Source organism: Lathamus discolor, chromosome 5 (assembly GCF_037157495.1).
Source record: "Lathamus discolor isolate bLatDis1 chromosome 5, bLatDis1.hap1, whole genome shotgun sequence".
Classification (NCBI taxonomy): Eukaryota; Metazoa; Chordata; class Aves; order Psittaciformes; family Psittacidae; genus Lathamus; species Lathamus discolor.
This window is the reverse complement of record NC_088888.1, coordinates 70,549,597-70,568,934: the sequence shown is the minus strand read 5'-3', so window position 1 is coordinate 70,568,934 and position 19,338 is coordinate 70,549,597. Positions and strand designations below refer to the sequence as shown.

General features: G+C 41.0%; 1 protein-coding gene across 5 annotated transcripts in view; it reads left to right on the top strand.

Moving 5' to 3' along the window:
• Positions 1-19,338, top strand: part of KLHL32 (kelch like family member 32) — a 129,233-nt gene that overhangs the window by 44,604 nt on the left and 65,291 nt on the right. For all 5 annotated transcript variants that reach the window (XM_065681198.1, XM_065681195.1, XM_065681196.1 and 2 more), the window contains one exon: positions 10,539-10,646. In XM_065681198.1, the coding sequence (XP_065537270.1) occupies positions 10,539-10,646 (108 nt within the window). The remainder of the gene's footprint in view (positions 1-10,538; positions 10,647-19,338) is intronic.

Sequence of the window (19,338 nt, the reverse complement as noted above, 5' to 3'; positions counted from 1 at the left end):
GAAAGCTTACATTTCTTTTGAAAGTTGCATTTAGAGTTGAAACAAAGAGAAATAGATAATGATGAATGTCTCTTCACAGTCTTGCTGAAGGAACATTTGAGATATTTTAGAGGTAATAGCTATGTACTGGAACCATGTACTTTCCTCCTAGAAGAGCTAGGGTATTTCTTGAAGGCAGTCATTTAAATGGTCATTTGCTCATCTCATTTGGAACACACCAGAAAATTTGGCTAGGGGCTGGTGTAGCTGAAATAAAGGATGAGCATAAGAAGGTTAAGATAGACACATTGAAGGCATTTTGTGTGGATTCAGCCTCTCATAATTGGTGATCTGTAACTGTTTGGTTTTTTTAAGACCCACTCACCTAACACTTTTAAACTGAATATTACTTTACGTGTGTTCAGAGAAGTGGAAGAAAACTCTGGTTCTTCTTCTATATAGTAATTTGTCACAGGAAACAAACTTAAAGGTGCAAACATTTCTCAGTTTATTGTTGCCATCATTGTTTGTAGTTTTCATTCAAGAAAAACTTATCTTCAAAAGTTATTTTTCTCCTAAAATGAATACACTAGAAGGACACAATTCAATCTTACCTCTTTGACTTTCATTCTTCAGTTCACTCAACCCTTTACACTTAGGATTAAAGTTTTCGCCTATTTTGGGCATCTAGGCTAGGCTACTTGTTTAGGCTTCCTGTTCAATTAGAGAAGAAAAGATACTTCATCCCAAGAAGTTCTGTAAATTGGTGCCTAAACATACCTATTTCTGTCTATTGATTACCCAGAAAACACTTTTACTTATTTTGTTATATAGCTACCTAACTTCAGATACTGTTATTACAGGCCCTGATGACAATTTCCTCTCCTTTTCTGTCAAGTTTCCAGGCATTTTACCAGTTTCTCTTATATCCAGTATTTACTCTATGTATCATATTACTGTTCATTTAATGACTTTATTAATTTCCTTTAAATATCTTTAAATGTTAAACAGGTTTTATACAGCTCTAAATTAGAAGCCAATGGTTACCTCAGTGTTTAAATATGTATATTATATATATATAAAATATATATATTAATATATATAAAAAATATATATACTATATGTATGTCCTGGTATATATAAAATCATAGAATCAAAGAATAGTTAGGGTTGGAAAGGACCTTAAGATCATCTACTTCCAACTCCCCTGCCATGGGCAGGGACACCTCACATTAAACTAAGATACCCAAGGCTCTGTCCAGCATGGCCTTGACCACTGCCAGGAATGGAGCTTCCCTGGGCAACCCATTCCAGTGCCTCACCACCCTAACAGTAAAGAATATTTTCCTTATATCCAATCTAAATTTTCCCTGTTTAAGTTTTAACCCATTAACCCTTGTCCTGTCACTATAGCCCCTAATGAAGAAAAGAAGAAAGGAAGAGTAATTGTGGTGGGTGACTCCCTTCTGAGGGGAACAGAAGGGCCCATTTGTCGACCGGATCCACCCCACAGGGAGGTCTGCTGCCTGCCTGGGGCTCGGATTAGAGATGTTAAAAAGAAACTCTCTGAACTGGTGCAGCCGTCTGACTACTATCCGCTGCTGGTTTTTCAGGTTGGCAGTGACGAAATTATTACGAGGAACGTAAGGGCAATGAAGAGAGACTTCAGGGCCCTGGGACGGCTGGTTAAAGGGTCTGGAGCGCAAGTGGTGTTTGCCTCCATACCTGTTGCAAGCGAGGGTGAAGGGATATATAAGAAGACTCTGCAGGTTAATGTATGGCTACGTGACTGGTGCCAAAGGCAGGGGTTTGGGTTTTTCAGTCACGGGCTGCTGTATGGGACACCTGGTTTGCTGGTGACAGGCGGGATACACCAGTCCCAGAGAAGAAAAAGGGTTTTGGGGCAGGAGTTAGCAGGGCTTATTGACAGGGCTTTAAACTAGTTATGAAGGGGGGAGGGGATTTAACTGGGCCTGTTGGGGACAAGCCCAAGAGGAACATGCTAGGGATTGAAGGATGGTGGGCTAAGGAGGACTATCAATCTCTTGTTTCACTTGTGGGAAAGGATAGCTTTTTAGACCCTGTCCCGCAGGGGAAAAAGGGTACTAGGACTGGCTCCCTGAAATGCCTGTACACCAATGCACGCAGCATGGGGAATAAACAGGAGGAGTTAGAAGTCTGTGTGCAGGCTAAAGGTTATGATCTAGTGGCAACTACAGAGACATGGTGGGACAGTTCACATGACTGGAATGTGGTCATGGATGGCTATGTCCTTTTTAGGAAAGATAGGTCAGCGAAGCGAGGTGGTGGAGTTGCTCTTTACATGAGAGAGCAACTAGAATGTATTGAGTTCTGTCCGGGGTCGGATGAGGAGCAAGTGGAATGTCTGTGGGTACGAATTAAGGGGCAGACTGGCACGGGTGATACAGTTGTGGGGGTCTGTTACAGACCTCCTGATCAGGACGAAGGAGTTGATGAGGCTTTCTACAGGCAACTGGAAGTAGCCTCGCGACTACATGCCTTAGTCGTCGTGGGGGACTTTAACTACCCCGATATTTGCTGGAAGACTCACACAGCCAGTCATTCACAGTCTAGGAGGTTCCTCGAGTGCATTGATGATAATTTCTTAATGCAAATGGTGGACGTACCAACTAGGAGAGCAGCGCTGCTAGATTTAGTACTCGCCCACAAGGAGGGTTTGGTCGAAGTGGTGACGGTCAATGGCAGCCTTGGCTGCAGTGACCATGAGATGGTGGAGTTTAGGATCCTGTGTGGGAGGAATAGAATACCTAGCAAAGCCACAGTTCTGGATTTCCGAAGGGCCAACTTTGGCCTCTTCAGTCAACTGCTAAGGGAAGTCTCATGGGAAAGTGTACTAGGCGGTAAAGGGGCTCAAGATAGTTGGCTAGCATTCAAGGACCGCTTCTTCCAAGCTCAGGATCGGAGCGTCCCAATGAGTAGGAAATCAAGTAAGGGATCTAGGAGACCGGCGTGGTTAAACAAGGAGCTGCTGGGCAAACTCAAGTGGAAAAGGAGAATCTATGGATTATGGAAGGAGGGGCTGGCCGCTTGGGAGGAATATAGGACAGTTGTTAGAGGATGTAGGGAGGCAATTAGGACAGCTAAGGCCTCCTTGGAACTCAATCTTGCTAGTCGGGTTAAAGACAATAGAAAGGGCTTCTTCAAATACATAGCAAATAAAACTAACACAAGAGGCAATATAGGCCCACTGCTGAACGAAGTGGGTGCCCTGGAGACAGAGGATATAAAGAAGGCAGAGGTGCTGAATGCCTTCTTTGCCTCTGTCTTTACTCCTGCAGACTCTCCCCGAGGGCCCCGGATTTCTATAGCCCCAGAAGGAGTCAGGACAAAGGAGGAGTTTGCTTTGGTAGATGAGGATTGGGTTAGGGATCAGCTATGCAATCTGGACGTCTGTAAATCGATGGGTCCGGATGGAATGCACCCACGGGTGCTGAGGGAGCTGGCGGAGGTCATTGCTAGGCCACTTTCCATCATCTTTGGTAAGTCGTGGGAAACGGGCGAGGTGCCTGAGGATTGGCGGATGGCAAAGGTCACACCAATCTATAAGAAGGGCAAGAAGGAGGACCCGGGTAATTATAGACCGGTCAGCCTTACCTCCATCCCTGGAAAGGTGATGGAACAACTTATTCTTGACTCCATCACTAGGCATATCAAGGATGAGGGGGTCATTAAGAACAGCCAACATGGTTTTATGAGGGGGAAGTCATGTATGACCAACCTTATAGCCTTCTATGAGGAAGTGACTAGGTGGAGGGATGATGGTAGAGCGGTAGATGTAGTTTTTCTTGATTTCAGTAAGGCATTTGATACTGTCTCCCACAGCATCCTCATAGATAAGCTAAAGAAGTGTGGGCTTGACGATCAAGTAGTGAGGTGGATCGAGAACTGGTTGAAAGGAAGAAGGCAGAGAGTTGTGGTCAATGGCGCAGAATCTAGCTGGAGGTCTGTGACTAGTGGAGTTCCGCAGGGGTCGGTGCTGGGACCGGTGCTGTTTAATATTTTCATCAATGACCTGGATGAGGGAACTGAGTGCACCCTCAGCAAGTTTGCTGATGACACAAAACTGGGAGGAGTGGCTGACACACCAGAAGGCTGTGCTGCCATTCAGCGAGACCTGGACAGGCTGGAGAGTTGGGCGGGGAGAAACTTGATGAAATTTAACAAGGGCAAGTGTAGAGTCTTGCATCTGGGGAAGAACAACCCCATGTACCAGTACAGGTTGGGGGTTGACCTGCTGGAAGGTAGCGAAGGGGAAAGGGACCTGGGGGTCCTGGTGGATAGGAGGATGACCATGAGCCAGCAATGTGCTCTTGTGGCCAAGAAGGCAAATGGCATCTTAGGGTGCATTAGAAAGGGAGTGGTTAGTAGGTCAAGAGAGGTTCTCCTCCCCCTCTACTCAGCCTTGGTGAGGCCGCATCTGGAATATTGCGTCCAGTTCTGGGCCCCTCTGTTCAAGAAGGACAGGGAATTGCTTGAAGGAGTCCAGCGCAGAGCCACAAAGATGATTAAGGGAGTGGAACATCTCCCTTATGAGGAGAGGCTGAGGGGGCTGGGTCTCTTTAGCTTGCAAAAGAGGAGACTGAGGGGTGACCTCATCAATGTTTACAAATATGTAAAGGGTAGGTGTCAGGATGATGGAGCTAGGCTTTTTTCAGTGATATCCAGTGATAGGACAAGGGGCAATGGGTGTAAACTGGAACATAGGAAGTTCCACGTTAACATCAGGAAGAACTTCTTTACTGTAAGAGTGACAGAGCACTGGAACAGGTTGCCCAGGGGGGTTGTGGAGTCTCCTACACTGGAGATATTCAAGGCCCGCCTGGACAAGTTCCTGTGTGATGTACTGTAGGTTACCCTGCTCTTGCAGGGGGGTTGGACTAGATGATCTTTTTAGGTCCCTTCCAACCCTTGGGATTCTGTGATTCTGTAATGAAGTATCCCTCCCCAGCATCCCTATAGCCCCCCTTCAGATACTGGAAGGCTGCTACAAGGTCTCTATGCAGCCTTCTCTTCTCCAAGCTGAACACCCCCAACTTTCTCAGCCTGTCTTCATACAGGAGGTGCTCCAGTCCCCTGATCATCCTTGTGGCCCTCTTCTGGACTTGTTCCAGCAGTTCCATGTCCTTTTTATGTTGAGGACTCCAGAACTGCACACAATATTCCAGGTGAGGTCTCACAAGAGCAGAGTAGAGGGGCAGGATCACCTCTTTCGACCTGCTGGTCATGCTCCTTTTGATGCAGCCCAGGATACGGTTGGCTTTCTGGGCTGTGAGCGCACACTGAAGCCTGCTCATGTTCTCATAGTTTCAAGTTCAAGTATCTCATCGACCAGCACCCCCAAGTCCTTCTCTGCAGGGCCGCTCTGAATCTCTTCTTTGCCCAATCTGTAGCTGTGCCTGGGATTGCTCCGACCCAGGTGCAGGACCTTGCACTTGTCATGGTTAAACTTCATAAGGTTGGCATCAGCCCACCTCACAAGCATGTCAAGGTGCCTCTGGATGGCATTCCTCCCCTCCAGCGTATCAACCGAATCACACAGCTTGGTGGCATCGGCAAACTTGCTGAGGGTGCACTCAATCCCACTGTCCATGTCACTGACAAAGATGTTGAACAAGACCGATCCCAACACCGATCCCTGGGGGACACCACTCATTGCTGGTCTCCAGCCAAACATCGAGCGATTGACCACAACTCTTTGTGTGCGGCCATCCAGCCAGTTCTTTATCCACCGAGTGGTCCATCCATCAAATTGATGTCTCTCCAATTTAGAGACAAGGATGTCATGTGGGACAGTGTCAAATGCTTTGCATAAGTCCAGGTAGATGACATCAACTGCTCTCCCACCTGTCCATCAGTTCCATAGCCCTGTCATAGAAGGCCACCCAATTGGTCAGGCAGGATTTACCCTTAGTGAAGCCATGCTGGCTGTCACCAAGCACCTTGTTGTTTTCCATGTGCCTTAGCATACCTTCCAGAAGAATCTGCTCCAAGATTTTACCAGGCACAGAGGTGAGACTGACTGGTCTGTAATTCCCTGGGTCATTCATTTTTCCCTTCTTGAAAATGGGGTTATATTTCCCTTTTTCCAGTCATCAGGAACATCACCTGACTGCTGTGATTTTTCAAATATGATGGACATTTTTCAAATATGATGGATATATATGTTTATTTTTACTCACAGCAGAAAGCTTATAAAAGGTCAATAATAGGAATTCCAATTTGTTTCCCCAGGTCACAGCAGTAAGTTACTTATAGGTTTGGTCCTTGTTTTATTATCTTTTTAACAGCATAACCATTTGTTCTTTTTATATGCATTTACCTGTCTCTCGAGGCTGTGTATGTCTTGATTCTGTTTCTTGTTTTCAAAAGGCCACAAGTTGTGTGGAATTCACTGAAGGAGTTTACTTGTGTAAAATACTATACAGCTTGGTTGTTTTGTGATGATTTACTGCTTGCTATGCCTGACATGGCTGTAAGATTGATGTGTAAAAATGAGGACAAGCTCATTACTCTCATGGATATGGAACATCTGAGTAAGTAAGAAAATGACTCAAAGGCAAGGAGCTATTTTGTACCTCACCATTGTGACAGTGAGCAATTTTTATTTTGGGGATTTTAAATATCATCTTGTGTTTCTGTGACCCCGCTTGTCTGTTCTTGTAGTTGTATGTTGTGAAGGAGTCTGTACATGTTGCTGCAGTGCTGCCTGAGTGATAAAATCAATCTATCTAGACTTTTTTTTTTTAATCTAATTGCACTTATTTTAACAGTAAGATATTATTCTTATTTGGTAGTATTTTATACCTGTCTTGCATTGTGTTTTTTGAAAGGTAAGTAATAGCAGAAGCTGAGCAAGGAAATTTAGACCCAGTGACTGTGCTAAACATATTTTACTCAGGCTGTTCTGCCCTGTAATATCAGATCTGGTCACATTTTAGTGTAGTCACCCTGTTGTTGTGTGCCATACAGTTATGAGCTTTTGCTGTCTCTTGTATCCTGTGATTGCAGAAGAAACCAACTTATAAAGGTGCCTTTGGCTGCTGGGGGTAAAGTAGTGAAACTGCATGTAAGTGTCCTGTCTGTTATATGCCCACCTACTTGCCATGTTATTTTGAAGTCAAACTTTCAAGAGTCTGAGAGTTGTTTATTTTTATTCCTTCTGTCCTTCCACCTCTTTTTTTACAAGTAATGAAGTGTCTGCCTGCCCCACAAAAATGAGACCATCCTAATCTGTGGCTTAAACAGTGTGATATATTCCACAAATGGAATATATCCATTGAAATGTTTATCTTATTGCTTTGTTTTTAATGCACCCAAGGGAAAAACAGACTACTAGCCTTGCATTAAAAGCATGACTGATGGATCTATTTAAGCTCAGAAAACCTCAGAGCACTTTCAGAGATGCATCTGAAATCGGAGTTTGACAGTCCAAATGTAACTCATTCTACAGGTACTGGTGAAATCTTAAGCCAGAATTTAATGATGCACGTGTTTCCACAGTTAAAACTACAATAGGCAAGTACAGCAGTGCAAACTAAAGACTGAGTTTGAGCTTAATTTCTGCCCATGATTGAGCAGCCTTTTTCATGCTGGATTAAACCTTTAAACCACCAGGCTAAATAGCAAATTTGCCTGCTGGTGAAGGCAGTGTGGATCACTGAGCAGTACTAGGTTCATCTGTTTTGGAGACTGCTTTCCTGGAGGCTAATCCAGGTCAGCTGAATGTGAACTGTCTGAGGACCATTGCAGACCTTATCTTTCAGTCATATGCTTTGGCCTTGCGCCTGCCCCCTGGAAAAAACAAACTGTAGCTCATACACATTATCAAGAACTTCCACAGAATACTCAGAGGATAGTATGAGACAAAATTAATTCCATGTAGCATATGGCACACAAAGCCATTGTCTTACAAATGTGATAGCCCATTGCACTATTAGACTATGCCTGTACTAGCAAATAAGATGGATAAGGGTTTTTCTGGCCTCAGGAGTGATTTGCACAGCATGGCTCATGCCCATGTGGCTAAACCTTGTCCTTTGTGCAAACAGATTGGCTTTATCCGTGTTGCCTATTGGGAACAGCCATGGCTTGAGTTATCCCCTGAACCATAGTGGGCTATGGCTTAGGCGTTCCCTAGGAGAGTGCTAATTGGCAGCAGGTCAAAGCCATGCTGAAAGCTCTGTTCGTCAAACACCATAGATGATTACAGTGACAGCGGCCTGAGCCTGCTGAGTTTACTAAGTTAGGTATAGTAATAAACCCTGTGTAAGACTATGCTGGAGTCTCTGTGATACAATAGAGGAATAATAAACAAAGCCTCCTAAAGGTAAAGTAAGTAAGTCCGCCAGTTCTTCACAGAAGTGATCTGTGGTCTACAAATCAGGTTGTTTCTTTGTATCTGTAAGCTTAACTGATAGTATGGGACATCAGCCCCTGATCAGTATAGAAACTTTATTAGTAACCACTCTGTCTTGCTGGTTCCTGTGTACCAATAGGTAGTGTACAGACAGTTGCTGCAGCACAGTCAGAGAATGCAGAGCATGCAGGATCAGGTATCACTGAGCATTTCCAGCCTTACTGCAGGCAGTCTGTGATGGAACCGAGTATACAGAAGGTGTGCAAATCCACCACTATGTAGACAGGTGTTGCTTTGAGACTTCACTCTCTTTATTCATGATTTGGTGTGTGAATAGAATATTAGCCAGAAAGTTAATTTAGTATTGAAATTCTGAGAAGAGAAGCTTGTCTGTTCTAGACACAAATTGCAGGTCGGCTTTTGCAAGGAGCAGATGGCTGATAGTACCTTGCAGCTTCTGGCAAGCCCTGGAGCCTCATGGTACCTATTAGAGCTCCTTTGATACATCTAAATGACAATGCAATGTCCAACTCTGATTACATTTTTAATAGAATTAGAAAACTGCCTGAGCTTGCTAGATTTTTTTTTCTTTCTTCCTATCTAGGTATATTTCATGAGTTTTGCGTTTGTTTGATAAATCTTTTCAACTATTTGAAGCTTCTTTTCTGTTGACAGTTTGGAAGAAGACCTGGTATCACTTTATTGAAATAGAAATTGCAAAAATACAAGGAGCCACTGTGTGATAAATGTCACTTTTGCTTATACTGGATGATTTCCAGGCAACAGATTTATTATAAAATTATGGTGTTTTAATGATGAAGATAATAGCATTTTCAGAAGAAATTATTTTTTGCAGGAAACACTTGATTCTTTAAAAAAGTTACCTGGGTCTAGGTGGATGCTATGTGCTAAACTGTTAGAGAGAGTAGGGCTTATTTTTTCTTTTTCCTTTAAATTCAGCAGGGCTCAGTGTACAGGCTGCACATATGAAATCCAGTGTGCTTGTTGGCTGCTTCAGTTTCTGCAGGTATCAGTCAGAGTAGAGACAGAGGGTGCTTTCATAAGAAGTGTTTCTTTATGAGAAATCTCCAAGTTCAGTAGCCTCCATAGAGGCATTAAGTTTGGCACAAAACCTACTGGGGATAAGTTTAGACTCTCTTTACTCATGACAGATGGTAGAACTGTTCAGTTTATTTGTTCACAGTTTACTGTCTGAAGACTGTGAGTGGTATATTTTGTTAAAAAACGTGTGGGAAAGTGACAATGGAAAAAAAGACTGATAAGAGGAGGGAAGGAGTGATAAGCAGGGGTACTGCAGCAGGAATGCAGGCTGAGAGGAAAGATCAAAGGGCAAAACCAGCCATCTAAGTTTATCAGAGATAGGAAGAAAAAAATTGTAATGAGGATCTAGAGACTGAGTAGGGTTGCTTCAGTCCAGGAGGGCACTGAAGACTAATGATCTGGCAGGTAAAACTGGGTGAAAGGACTGTGTCTCTCCTTGATGGTATTTTCAGAGAAGTTCCGTAGCACCTTATCAATCTTCAGTTTAGGTTTTATGGTCTGAGAAACTGGGGCAGTAACAAGTAAGGGGAGGTTGTAAATTTAGGTGATTGCATCTCCATCAATCCTTCTCATTCAATAACTTGAGTATTATTCACATTTTGGTCTGAGATGCTTACTTGGAAATGATTGTTTATAAAAGATGCTGAAATAACTGCCCCTTGTCATAAGAGTAATTGTGTAGGGCTTATTGTTCCTTCATATAATGACATTAAACCTAAGTATTATTTCTAGTGGTGCTTGTATAAAGTCATTTTTTATTGAATGATACCTTATTGTGTGACTATTCCTATTGATTTCACCAGAATTACTTAGTTAAGAAGTATATACATCGACCAAAGGGATTTGTTTCAGGTTTTCCACAATAAGTTTTTGTATTTTTTTTGTTGTTAAAAGGACTCGGTTGCAAGATTGATTGCTATGGGGTTAGTATTCAAAACTTGTTATAGATCTCATTTTAACTTGCAAGTCTGTTGCTATTTAGAATTCTATCCAAGGACAAATAAAGGTTAGTGGAGGTGGGAAAATCAATACTCCTCTTCCAGTATTCTGAATGGGCATTAGTTTTTAATGGTTAGTAACATTTCTTTTCTTTCCATAGGCGATGTTCAGTCTCTGCATGGTTGAAAGTGAAGCTGATGAGGTGAATTTGCATGGTGTCACAAGCCTTGGTTTAAAACAAGCCCTGGACTTTGCATATACTGGACAGGTATTGTACAGCTCTTCAAACGAAGAGACACAAATTAAAGCAGACTGCAATAAAAACTGAAGATGACCTTTACAGAAGTACTAGAAATTATTTTCTTGTATGCTATTTGGTACAAAGTCTTTTAAGATATTACTTTTCATATACTGTTTGTTGGCTTGATTTCTTTGTTGGTATTTAGAGGGATTGTCTAATAAAACACTGTTTATGTGCATTGTTGCCAGCTAGTGAACCATGTAGGACTTGTATGTCCCTTTTATTGTGGCCAGGCTGTTCATAAAACCTTCATGTGAATTGATTCTGTATGCTAAATTACATGGACAGAAAGGAAAAATACCCTTGGTGGTTTTCTAATAATAAATATTTATAAACTCTACTGTGTTTGACAAATTATATAATTAAGGGGAAAAGTAGTCTTACTCTCTGGACAGATGCAGTCTAAGAATCTTTGTAAATGGTTATGGGTACTGTGCATGTTTATTGTAACATTTTTTATGATAGCAGGTTATGTATCATGTTACTTCAGAAAATACGAAGTGATGCTCCTTCTCCCTCTGATACCCCACCAAAAGAAACAAATGTCTATGTGATCTGCCATATCTCTGCACTGAACACTTGGACAGTACTGCTGTGTGACTTCATCTCAGTTCAGAATTCATGGATAGTGAGTTCAGAACATTGAGCTAGTTTTGCTTTGGACTCTAAAATTCTAGATAACCAAAGTATTTCTGGAAACACTGCTACAACAATTGAATCCATTAATGTATATCTATTTATTATCTAATTTTGAAAGGGAAAGCTTAAATCTATATTATATTACTCTGGAAGAGTTGCCGGATTGTATAGCTTTAAGGCATCTATATCCACACTGTGGATTGAGTATGTGGCCTTGTCATTTTTCAAAGGGAATTAAATAGAAATAAGGGAAAACACTTTTTTTTCCCCCTGTCTTAAAGGAGCTACTTTTTTTCACCAACCCACACAACAGTTATACTTTAGCATTGACCTTAGAGATTAGCACTTGAAATTTCTGTGTTTCTGCTGTTATGTAGATCACTTATTCAAAGATTTCTTTGATATAAATGAGAGACAGAGATATCATGCTATATTACTGAATAGGCTGAAGATCTCAGTGCATGACTTGTCATTGATATGATTTTTGGTTTTTCCACTTGAAAGTTTTGATAGGTCAATTATTCTGAAGAAGGAATTCCTGTTGCTATATGGAAGTATCTTTTGAGAAGATGGGTTGCAATTGATTTCTGTCTCACCCATCCTGTCTGCTGTGAATAGAGGTGTACTTCCCTATCATTCAGCCAATTTCAAAGTCTAATAAACCTGTGCAAAGTACGTTGAGAACCTTGAAAGCATGGATTTGGCTTTTATGTAAGCCAAGAATTCACCCCATGTTGCTTCCAGGACAGTATCCTCAGCTCACTAGTAAATGATATGTGCCTTTGATCCTTTAGAGACTTTGGAGTCTTTCATTTTCAGCTATAATCTACTTTGAATAAATGAGTGTGCTCCTTGAGTTAAATATAGATCTGCATGTATGTACAGTTGCTCATATGTATAAATGACTATAAGGGAAAGTTTGCACTCTCGTGTCTATCAGATACACCAAGCGCTACTTTGAAGCACAGAGAAATGGGAAGGATCCTGTAGTACTTCTCTCGTGAAGATGCTTTTGAAGCATATCTCAGTGATATGCAGGTCAGAATTTACAGTGTCAAATTTTCCTTTATCCTTAAAATTCTCTTCTGGCACTGGTTTTATATGTGTTGAACATTGCTTACGTACTGACTCAGGCTGACAGAATCTGGGTGAATGTTTCAAGGTAAGTGAGTGGGAGTAACCCACAAATGCTATTGATAAATAAGGGATTACTGCATGCTTACATCAGAGTTCTGAAAATAGGGTTGCATTTAGTTTGAGTCTGTGAACTTTTTCTGACATAAGAAACAGAAACTAAATATTTCTTATTAACCCAAAACTCACTTATGCCAATTACAACCTGATATTACTCTGAAAATGTAGGTATCAAGACATGATCTGTCTATTTTTAACATGTTTGGACAGAATCTTCATCCCAAAAGTGTATGTTTTTTTAGATAATGCTGTGGAACTGACAACATTTAGTGCCAGTCCTAAGGTATTGTCCTGGTTTCAGCTCTGACAGTTATTTTTTTCCTCCTTCCTAGTATCTGGTGCAGTACTGTGTTTTGGCTTTAGTCTAAGAACAATGCAGATAGCACACCAGTGTTTTAGTTGTTGCTAAGTAATGTTTACTCCAATCAAGGACTTTCTGACTCTCATGCTCTGCCAGTGAGGAGGGGAAGCTGGGAGGAATCAGAGACAGATCACCTGACCCAAAGTAGCCAAAGTGATATTCCACACCACAGACATTGTGCCCAGAATATAAACTGGGGCAAGTCACCCGGAAGGGCAGATCGCTGCTTGGGTTGGCTTGGGTATTGGTTGGCAGGTGATGAGCAATTGTACTGTGTGTCACTTGTGTTTATTGTTTTTTGTTTTTTTTCCCCCCCTTACCCTTTTAGTTTACTATTCTCTCCCCTTGTTATTTTCTGCATCATCATCATCATCATTAGTAGCAGTAGTAGTATTTTACTGTACTTTATTTATTGGACTGTTCTTTTCTCAACCCATGGGGTTTATATTCTTTCGATTCTTCTCCCCATCCCGTCTGGAGCAGGGAGGGGAAAAAGACAGGAGTGAGTTGAATGGCTGTGTGGTGCTGAGTTACCAGCTGGGTTTAAAATACAACAGGTATCCATGTCTAACAAGATAAATATTCAGTTTGAACTTTCTTCTCTTTATTTATTTAATACTTTGCTAAACTTGCATCCAGTTTGAAGTGTAGTATCTCAAATAAAACTTTCTATGCAAAATAATCTATTGGAGACATCTGGTGGAAATACTTCATATTGCATGATGGCAACTTTGGATGCCTGCAGTTTTTGAGTTATTAAAATGAAGAAATGTGATTTTTAGTATGACATTGCAATCTGAAATAAGATGGCCAACCTTGCATCCTTGTTGGGTTTTTTGATTTTATTTTTTTTTCTTTTCCTTTGAAATAGGCCTGAGGACTGAAAATACAAACTTCATCTTCCTGTCTGCTTATGCAGATAGTGCCTTACCATAATTACTGCTGGAAATATTTTGCTTTTAAGGGAAAATTGATTGTCCAACAGAAGAAAATATTGTTGTAAAGCTCAAGTTAATTATATTTAATATCATAATTCAACTGAATTGAGCCAGTACTATGGTCCTTAATCATCACAAAGAATTAAATGTTGATGTGGAAATAAATACTGAATAACAAAAGTAATAGCAGCAGAATTTGGTTTTGTTCTGTGTGTGTAGGCTCTCAGTAATACTTTAATAGTGATATCTTTGGCAAAAAATATCATAAACACATTCCTTCCTGGCTATGGGTATTTTACCGCATCATCCTCGTATTTGGTACTCAGAGATACAACTCTTTTCCTGTCATAGTTGACTCTTTACCTGTTGTAGTTGGCATATCGTTCCTTCATAAAAGAGCTTTAATGTCATTCTCTTACTTTACAATTGGCAGCAGTAACACCAGGCCAGAGTCTCAGTGGCTAGATTGCTCACCCTTCCTTCTCACAGGGGCATTTTGCATGTGTCAGATATGTATTGGAAGGGAGATGGATGATGTAGAGTCAATACAGAACTACATATTTTACATTATTAATATAGAGAAACAGTTCTTGGTGAAAAGTTTAGACCTCACAATTCCTTCTGTCAAAATAAGTCTTAACCACTGGCTTAGAGTGCTGTGGACACTGTTACCTGCTCTTTTTAACTATTTTTGGGGGGGGTTAGCTTTTTGGTTTCCAAGAGAGAAAATCTAATTTGGAGGAATGGGATAGGCCCTAAGTGGGCCAGTGTATTTGGGCGGCAAGTCGCTCATCATTGTAAGAAAAGGTGCTTTCAATCAAAAGAAAACCTTTAGGCATCTAAAAAGTTTCAGTGCTGAAAACAGGCTTTTATAAACTGTAAATGTTGGGGGACTAAGTAGTTCAAACTGAAATTTTGAGCTTTCTGAGTTCAGATGAGGCTTTTGAATTCCTCCTCAAATTTAGGTCCAGCAAACTACATAGTTTATGTTGATCGCATATACATATGCAAAATCTAACTGCTAACCATCCTTGGAATCAGCTGACAGGCACTGCGTCATAGTTTCAAGAAAGAATTATGCAAGAACACTGGATTTAATTTGCAGTAGATGATAATGATCCTAATTCAACAAAAATACGGATACACAGTTGGAGTCCTGTGTATACTGAAATGTTTCGCTGACTTGAACTTTTCTTCTTTGTAATTATATTCTATCATATGTCTTTATAGTAATAGAAATATTTTGTATTTAGCTAGAATTTTATTTGAGGACCTCAAAATGCATTACAAAAGCAAGTAATTGCTTTCATTTGTTATATCATAGACAGGAAATTGTTTTGAGAAAAGTAACTTTCTAAAGACAAACACAGCAAACCAACAGATTTATTAGGGCTTAATACCAAGTTCTGACCAAGTCCTGGCTGGTCTCTCTTTTTCTAAACCATAATATTTTGTTTCTTTACTAATAGAAATTGTTTTCTTAAAGTTATAAAATTATTCTAAATTACCAAAGCTGAAAAGAAAGAATCGGAGAGGCAGCCTCCCCATGGTAGTGGTCATGGCACTAAGCTTGTTAGTTCAGGGAGTATCTAGACAATGCTCTTAGCCGTACAGTTTAGTTTTAGGTAGTCCTGCAAGGAGCACAGAGTTGGACTATATAATCCCTAAGGGTGCCTTTGAACTCAAGATATTCTATGATTTCTGTGCTGTGCATTTAATACAGATTTTCATTTAGTTTTGTGGAAAAATATTATAACATATCAGAGAAATGCTTTTCAGGATTCCTTCTGGTATTAACTAATGAGACATCTGGATTTTGTAACAAGTGCTGCCAAACATTATTAAGTCAGGGCTTTGGGCAGTTGCCTGTAGCAGACTAGAACATTCTTCCCTTGCTCACACTTTTCCGAAGCAACAGTTCTCAATGGGCAAGGAACTCAGGATTCCACTGAAGCCAAATAACAGGGAGATGGGCAGAAGTGCTAACTAGTTGCCAGTGAAATGCCGTTTAAATTGCTCTAAAAGAAAAGTTAAGGTTTTTTGGATTGCTCTGAAGCACATAGAATGGTCTCCAGCAGGGAAAAACAAGTGGTACTTTTCTTAGATGCTTGTCTCATTGGAAATGCTGATCACTGCAAGTGGAGTCGGGAAGGAATTTTCTTTTGCATCAGACTGGCAGGAATTTTAGATTTTTTTTTTTTTTTCATCTGTCTGTGTTAAATTCCATAGGGTTTATTTTCTAGAACTTTCTGACATGACATTACACATTTCCTTACTGTCATAGCATAATGCAAGTTTACTTTTAATATGAATCGTGCCACCACCTCACTTATTTCATGGCCCTACAAACAGCTGAGAAGGAAATAGAGGTGTTTAAATGAATAGCTGTAATCAAGGTGATAGAATTACATCCTTAATCACTCCATCTTTGAGCACACAGTTTATCTTCCATGGGCCTAAAGTAGCTTTAGCTTAGTGTCTTTAAAAGTGTCTGGATGAAATATAATGCCCTGCAATGTACAGGGAGTAGATAAATAATCTAATTGTTTTTTCTAGATAGAAAACTTGTGAAACTTCATAGAGGTGATAGTTAATCTGGACTTTACCTTCTCCCTCAGGCTATAAGTTTCTTTGTTGGGAGGGTCAGCCGCAGGAGTTTCACTCTCTTTTGTCCATTATTGCCCTCTTTGCTATGAACTTACAATTTTTCTGTTGGCCTGTACTGGTTTGTTGATTGTAGGAGGGCGAGAGGCATTAAAAGAGATGATATTCTCAGTCTGGGTGTGAAGGTGAGGCAGGAGTAGTTGTCCTTGAGGAAGGATAGTGACTCATACTATTCCTAGCCCAAGAGGTCATAGCTGCTAGTTTCTCTGTGTTTCCAGGAAGTCTCCCAAAGAAAACTAGTTGGAGAGGCGAGACGTGTGATCCTAGTTAATCTTTTCCATGCTTACCCAGACCTCAAAGATGTATTGGATTAGAGGGGATGCAGGGAGAGTTGGGGAAGGAAGAGGGAAATCTCGGGGGAAGGAGTAATGGGTTCCAGTTTTATAACAGCTGACCGTAGGGTAGATGTACAGGGGAGAGTTTTCAGGGCCATGTGTATCTGTGACCTTTGACCATGGGGCATATTATACAATTCCCGTTTTTGCCTCAGAATTGTGATTCAGAAACTCAGGTTTGATTTACGAAAGTTTCTAGTTCTTGCATTTATCATGTAGCTTTCCTCAATATATCTAAGAAGCATAAATGATGCATTTCCAGATAGATTTAAATCATACGTTTAAGAATTGTGGATCTAAGAAATTGTTTAATCTGACTTGCTGGCTCTTGTGAACTCAGCATTCTGTTGCAAAGAAACACTGAATTACCACATTTTTGCATGCTTTCTATACCTTAGTCTACAGATTTGACCACAAGAGGGAGTGAACTGGACTTAGTGCATGCTATCTGAAGGGTTTTTGGGAGGATGGGGGGTAGAATGGCTGCCTTGAAGAGCAGGATTCCTGTTTGAAAACACAGTTATTGTGAGGGAGGATAAAAATAGCTTGACAAAGGAAATCAGTTTGGAAACAAACAGTGTATCAGACCTGGTGGCTTTGATACACGGATTGACTCCACAACTCGTTAAAGTTGTAAAGTAGGTATGCTTTATTCAGCGCTGAGGTGCATGGGGATCGTTCCTCCAAAGTATGCACACCCAGGGTCGTTTTTCCTTTACATTTATTCCCTTACGCCTATGCATATTTAGTATCTGTCCCCGCTTCGTATTATAATGAGCTAGAAGGTCCTTTGCGCCTGCGCAGTGCCCCCTCTGGTCATGGGCAGGGGTCTCAAGATGAAGTAAATGAGTCTTCCTCCTGTGGGCAGGGGTCCTCAAGATGAAGTAAATGAGTCTTCCTCTTCTTAAACTTTTCACCTTTTAATCTTTGCGCATGGCTTTAGGGTTTAGTTGGTACCTCATCCATAAATCATCAGCTTCTCCCCCTTATCAATAGACCCAGACATTCGCATTTCCTTGTCAATAGTTGCTTATCAGTAGAATCAGGCCTCTGTCTCCTCCCTTTATCAGTAGTAAGCATGATAGGTGTTTACAGTAGACAATACTTTTGTTTAAGCAAGGGATTCTTCTAACTCTTATACAATCCCCTGTATTTTTCCTTTGTACATTTCATTAACCCTGTATCAATCCCCCCTTTTCTATAAAGTAAGTAAATTCTTTTACTATATTATTTATGACAGAGTTATCCATGTTCTTTCTATCGATTTACAAAGTGATTTTGATATACATTGTACATTTCATTAACCCTGTATCAGCTTGGGAAAGTAAGTTACTCAGACTAACTGCAAGACCTGCCTATTGCATACAGGGAGGTGTTAAGCTGATTTTCTTGGGTAGTATTCATGGGTCAGAGAAAAGCTAAGAGCATAATGAAAATTAACCCTCAGAAATAACGGTTGAATAGAGGACTGATTGTAAGATGCAGCCAGGTGCAATACCTGAATTGCCACTAATTAGTTTTAATAGAAATCTAGCAGAGAAACCGTTCTGAGTAGTGCATGTGTCATACAAAGTACCTCCTTCACTGGTGAAGATTGCAAAATTTGTCTGAAGTTGTTGATGGTTCCATATTATTCTTTCTGCCCTTATAATTATGCCTTGTAACCTTTGGGTTAAGGATGGAGTAGGGAAAAGTATTAAGCTTGTCTCTCTAGTTTACACACTAATAATTTGTGATGAATTTTTAAAGTGTGAATCCGAAGTACATCTTGCTTTCCCTCTTCCAAATTTTCTGCAGTGAAGACCTCAGAGCTATTTCTTTGAGGGTTAGACAAACAGGAGAGTCAGTCACTGTGTGTACTTGTGTGGATAGGGTGGTATTTATGTGCATTTACTGTTAAAATTCAGCTGGTTGTCCTATGTAGCATTGTTGTGGTTTAAACCCAACCACAAACCTCGTTCGCTCACTGCCCCCCCCTTCTTGCCCTCCCCCTGCTCCTGGAGGGACGGAGACGATAATCGAAAAGAATGCAACTCCCACGGGTTGAGATAAGAACAGTTTAGTAACTGAGGTATAACACAAATCACTGCTGCTACCACCAATAATAATAATGATAAAGGAAATAACAAGGGAAGAGAATACAACACCTCAGCACCAGCCAACAGATAACTCGCCCCACTCCCCCCAGCTGAGTACCGACCGATACCTCGTCCAACCCTGCAGTCCCCCTAGGCCTTCCGGATAACTCCCAGTTACCTCCCTGGGCATGACGTGCTGTGGTATGGAATACCTCTTTGGCTAGTTTGGGTCAGGTGTCCTGTCTCTGCTTCCTTCCAGCCTCCCCTCATCCCCAGCAGAGCATGAGACTCACAGAGTCCTTGGCCAGAATAAACATTACTTAACAACAGTTAAAAACAATCGGTGTTATCAGCTCTCTGCCCAGGCTGGAAGTCAAAACACAGAGCTTGCACCAGTTACTAAGAAGGAGCAAAACGGCTCCTGGTAAACCCAGGACAGTATCCACCCCT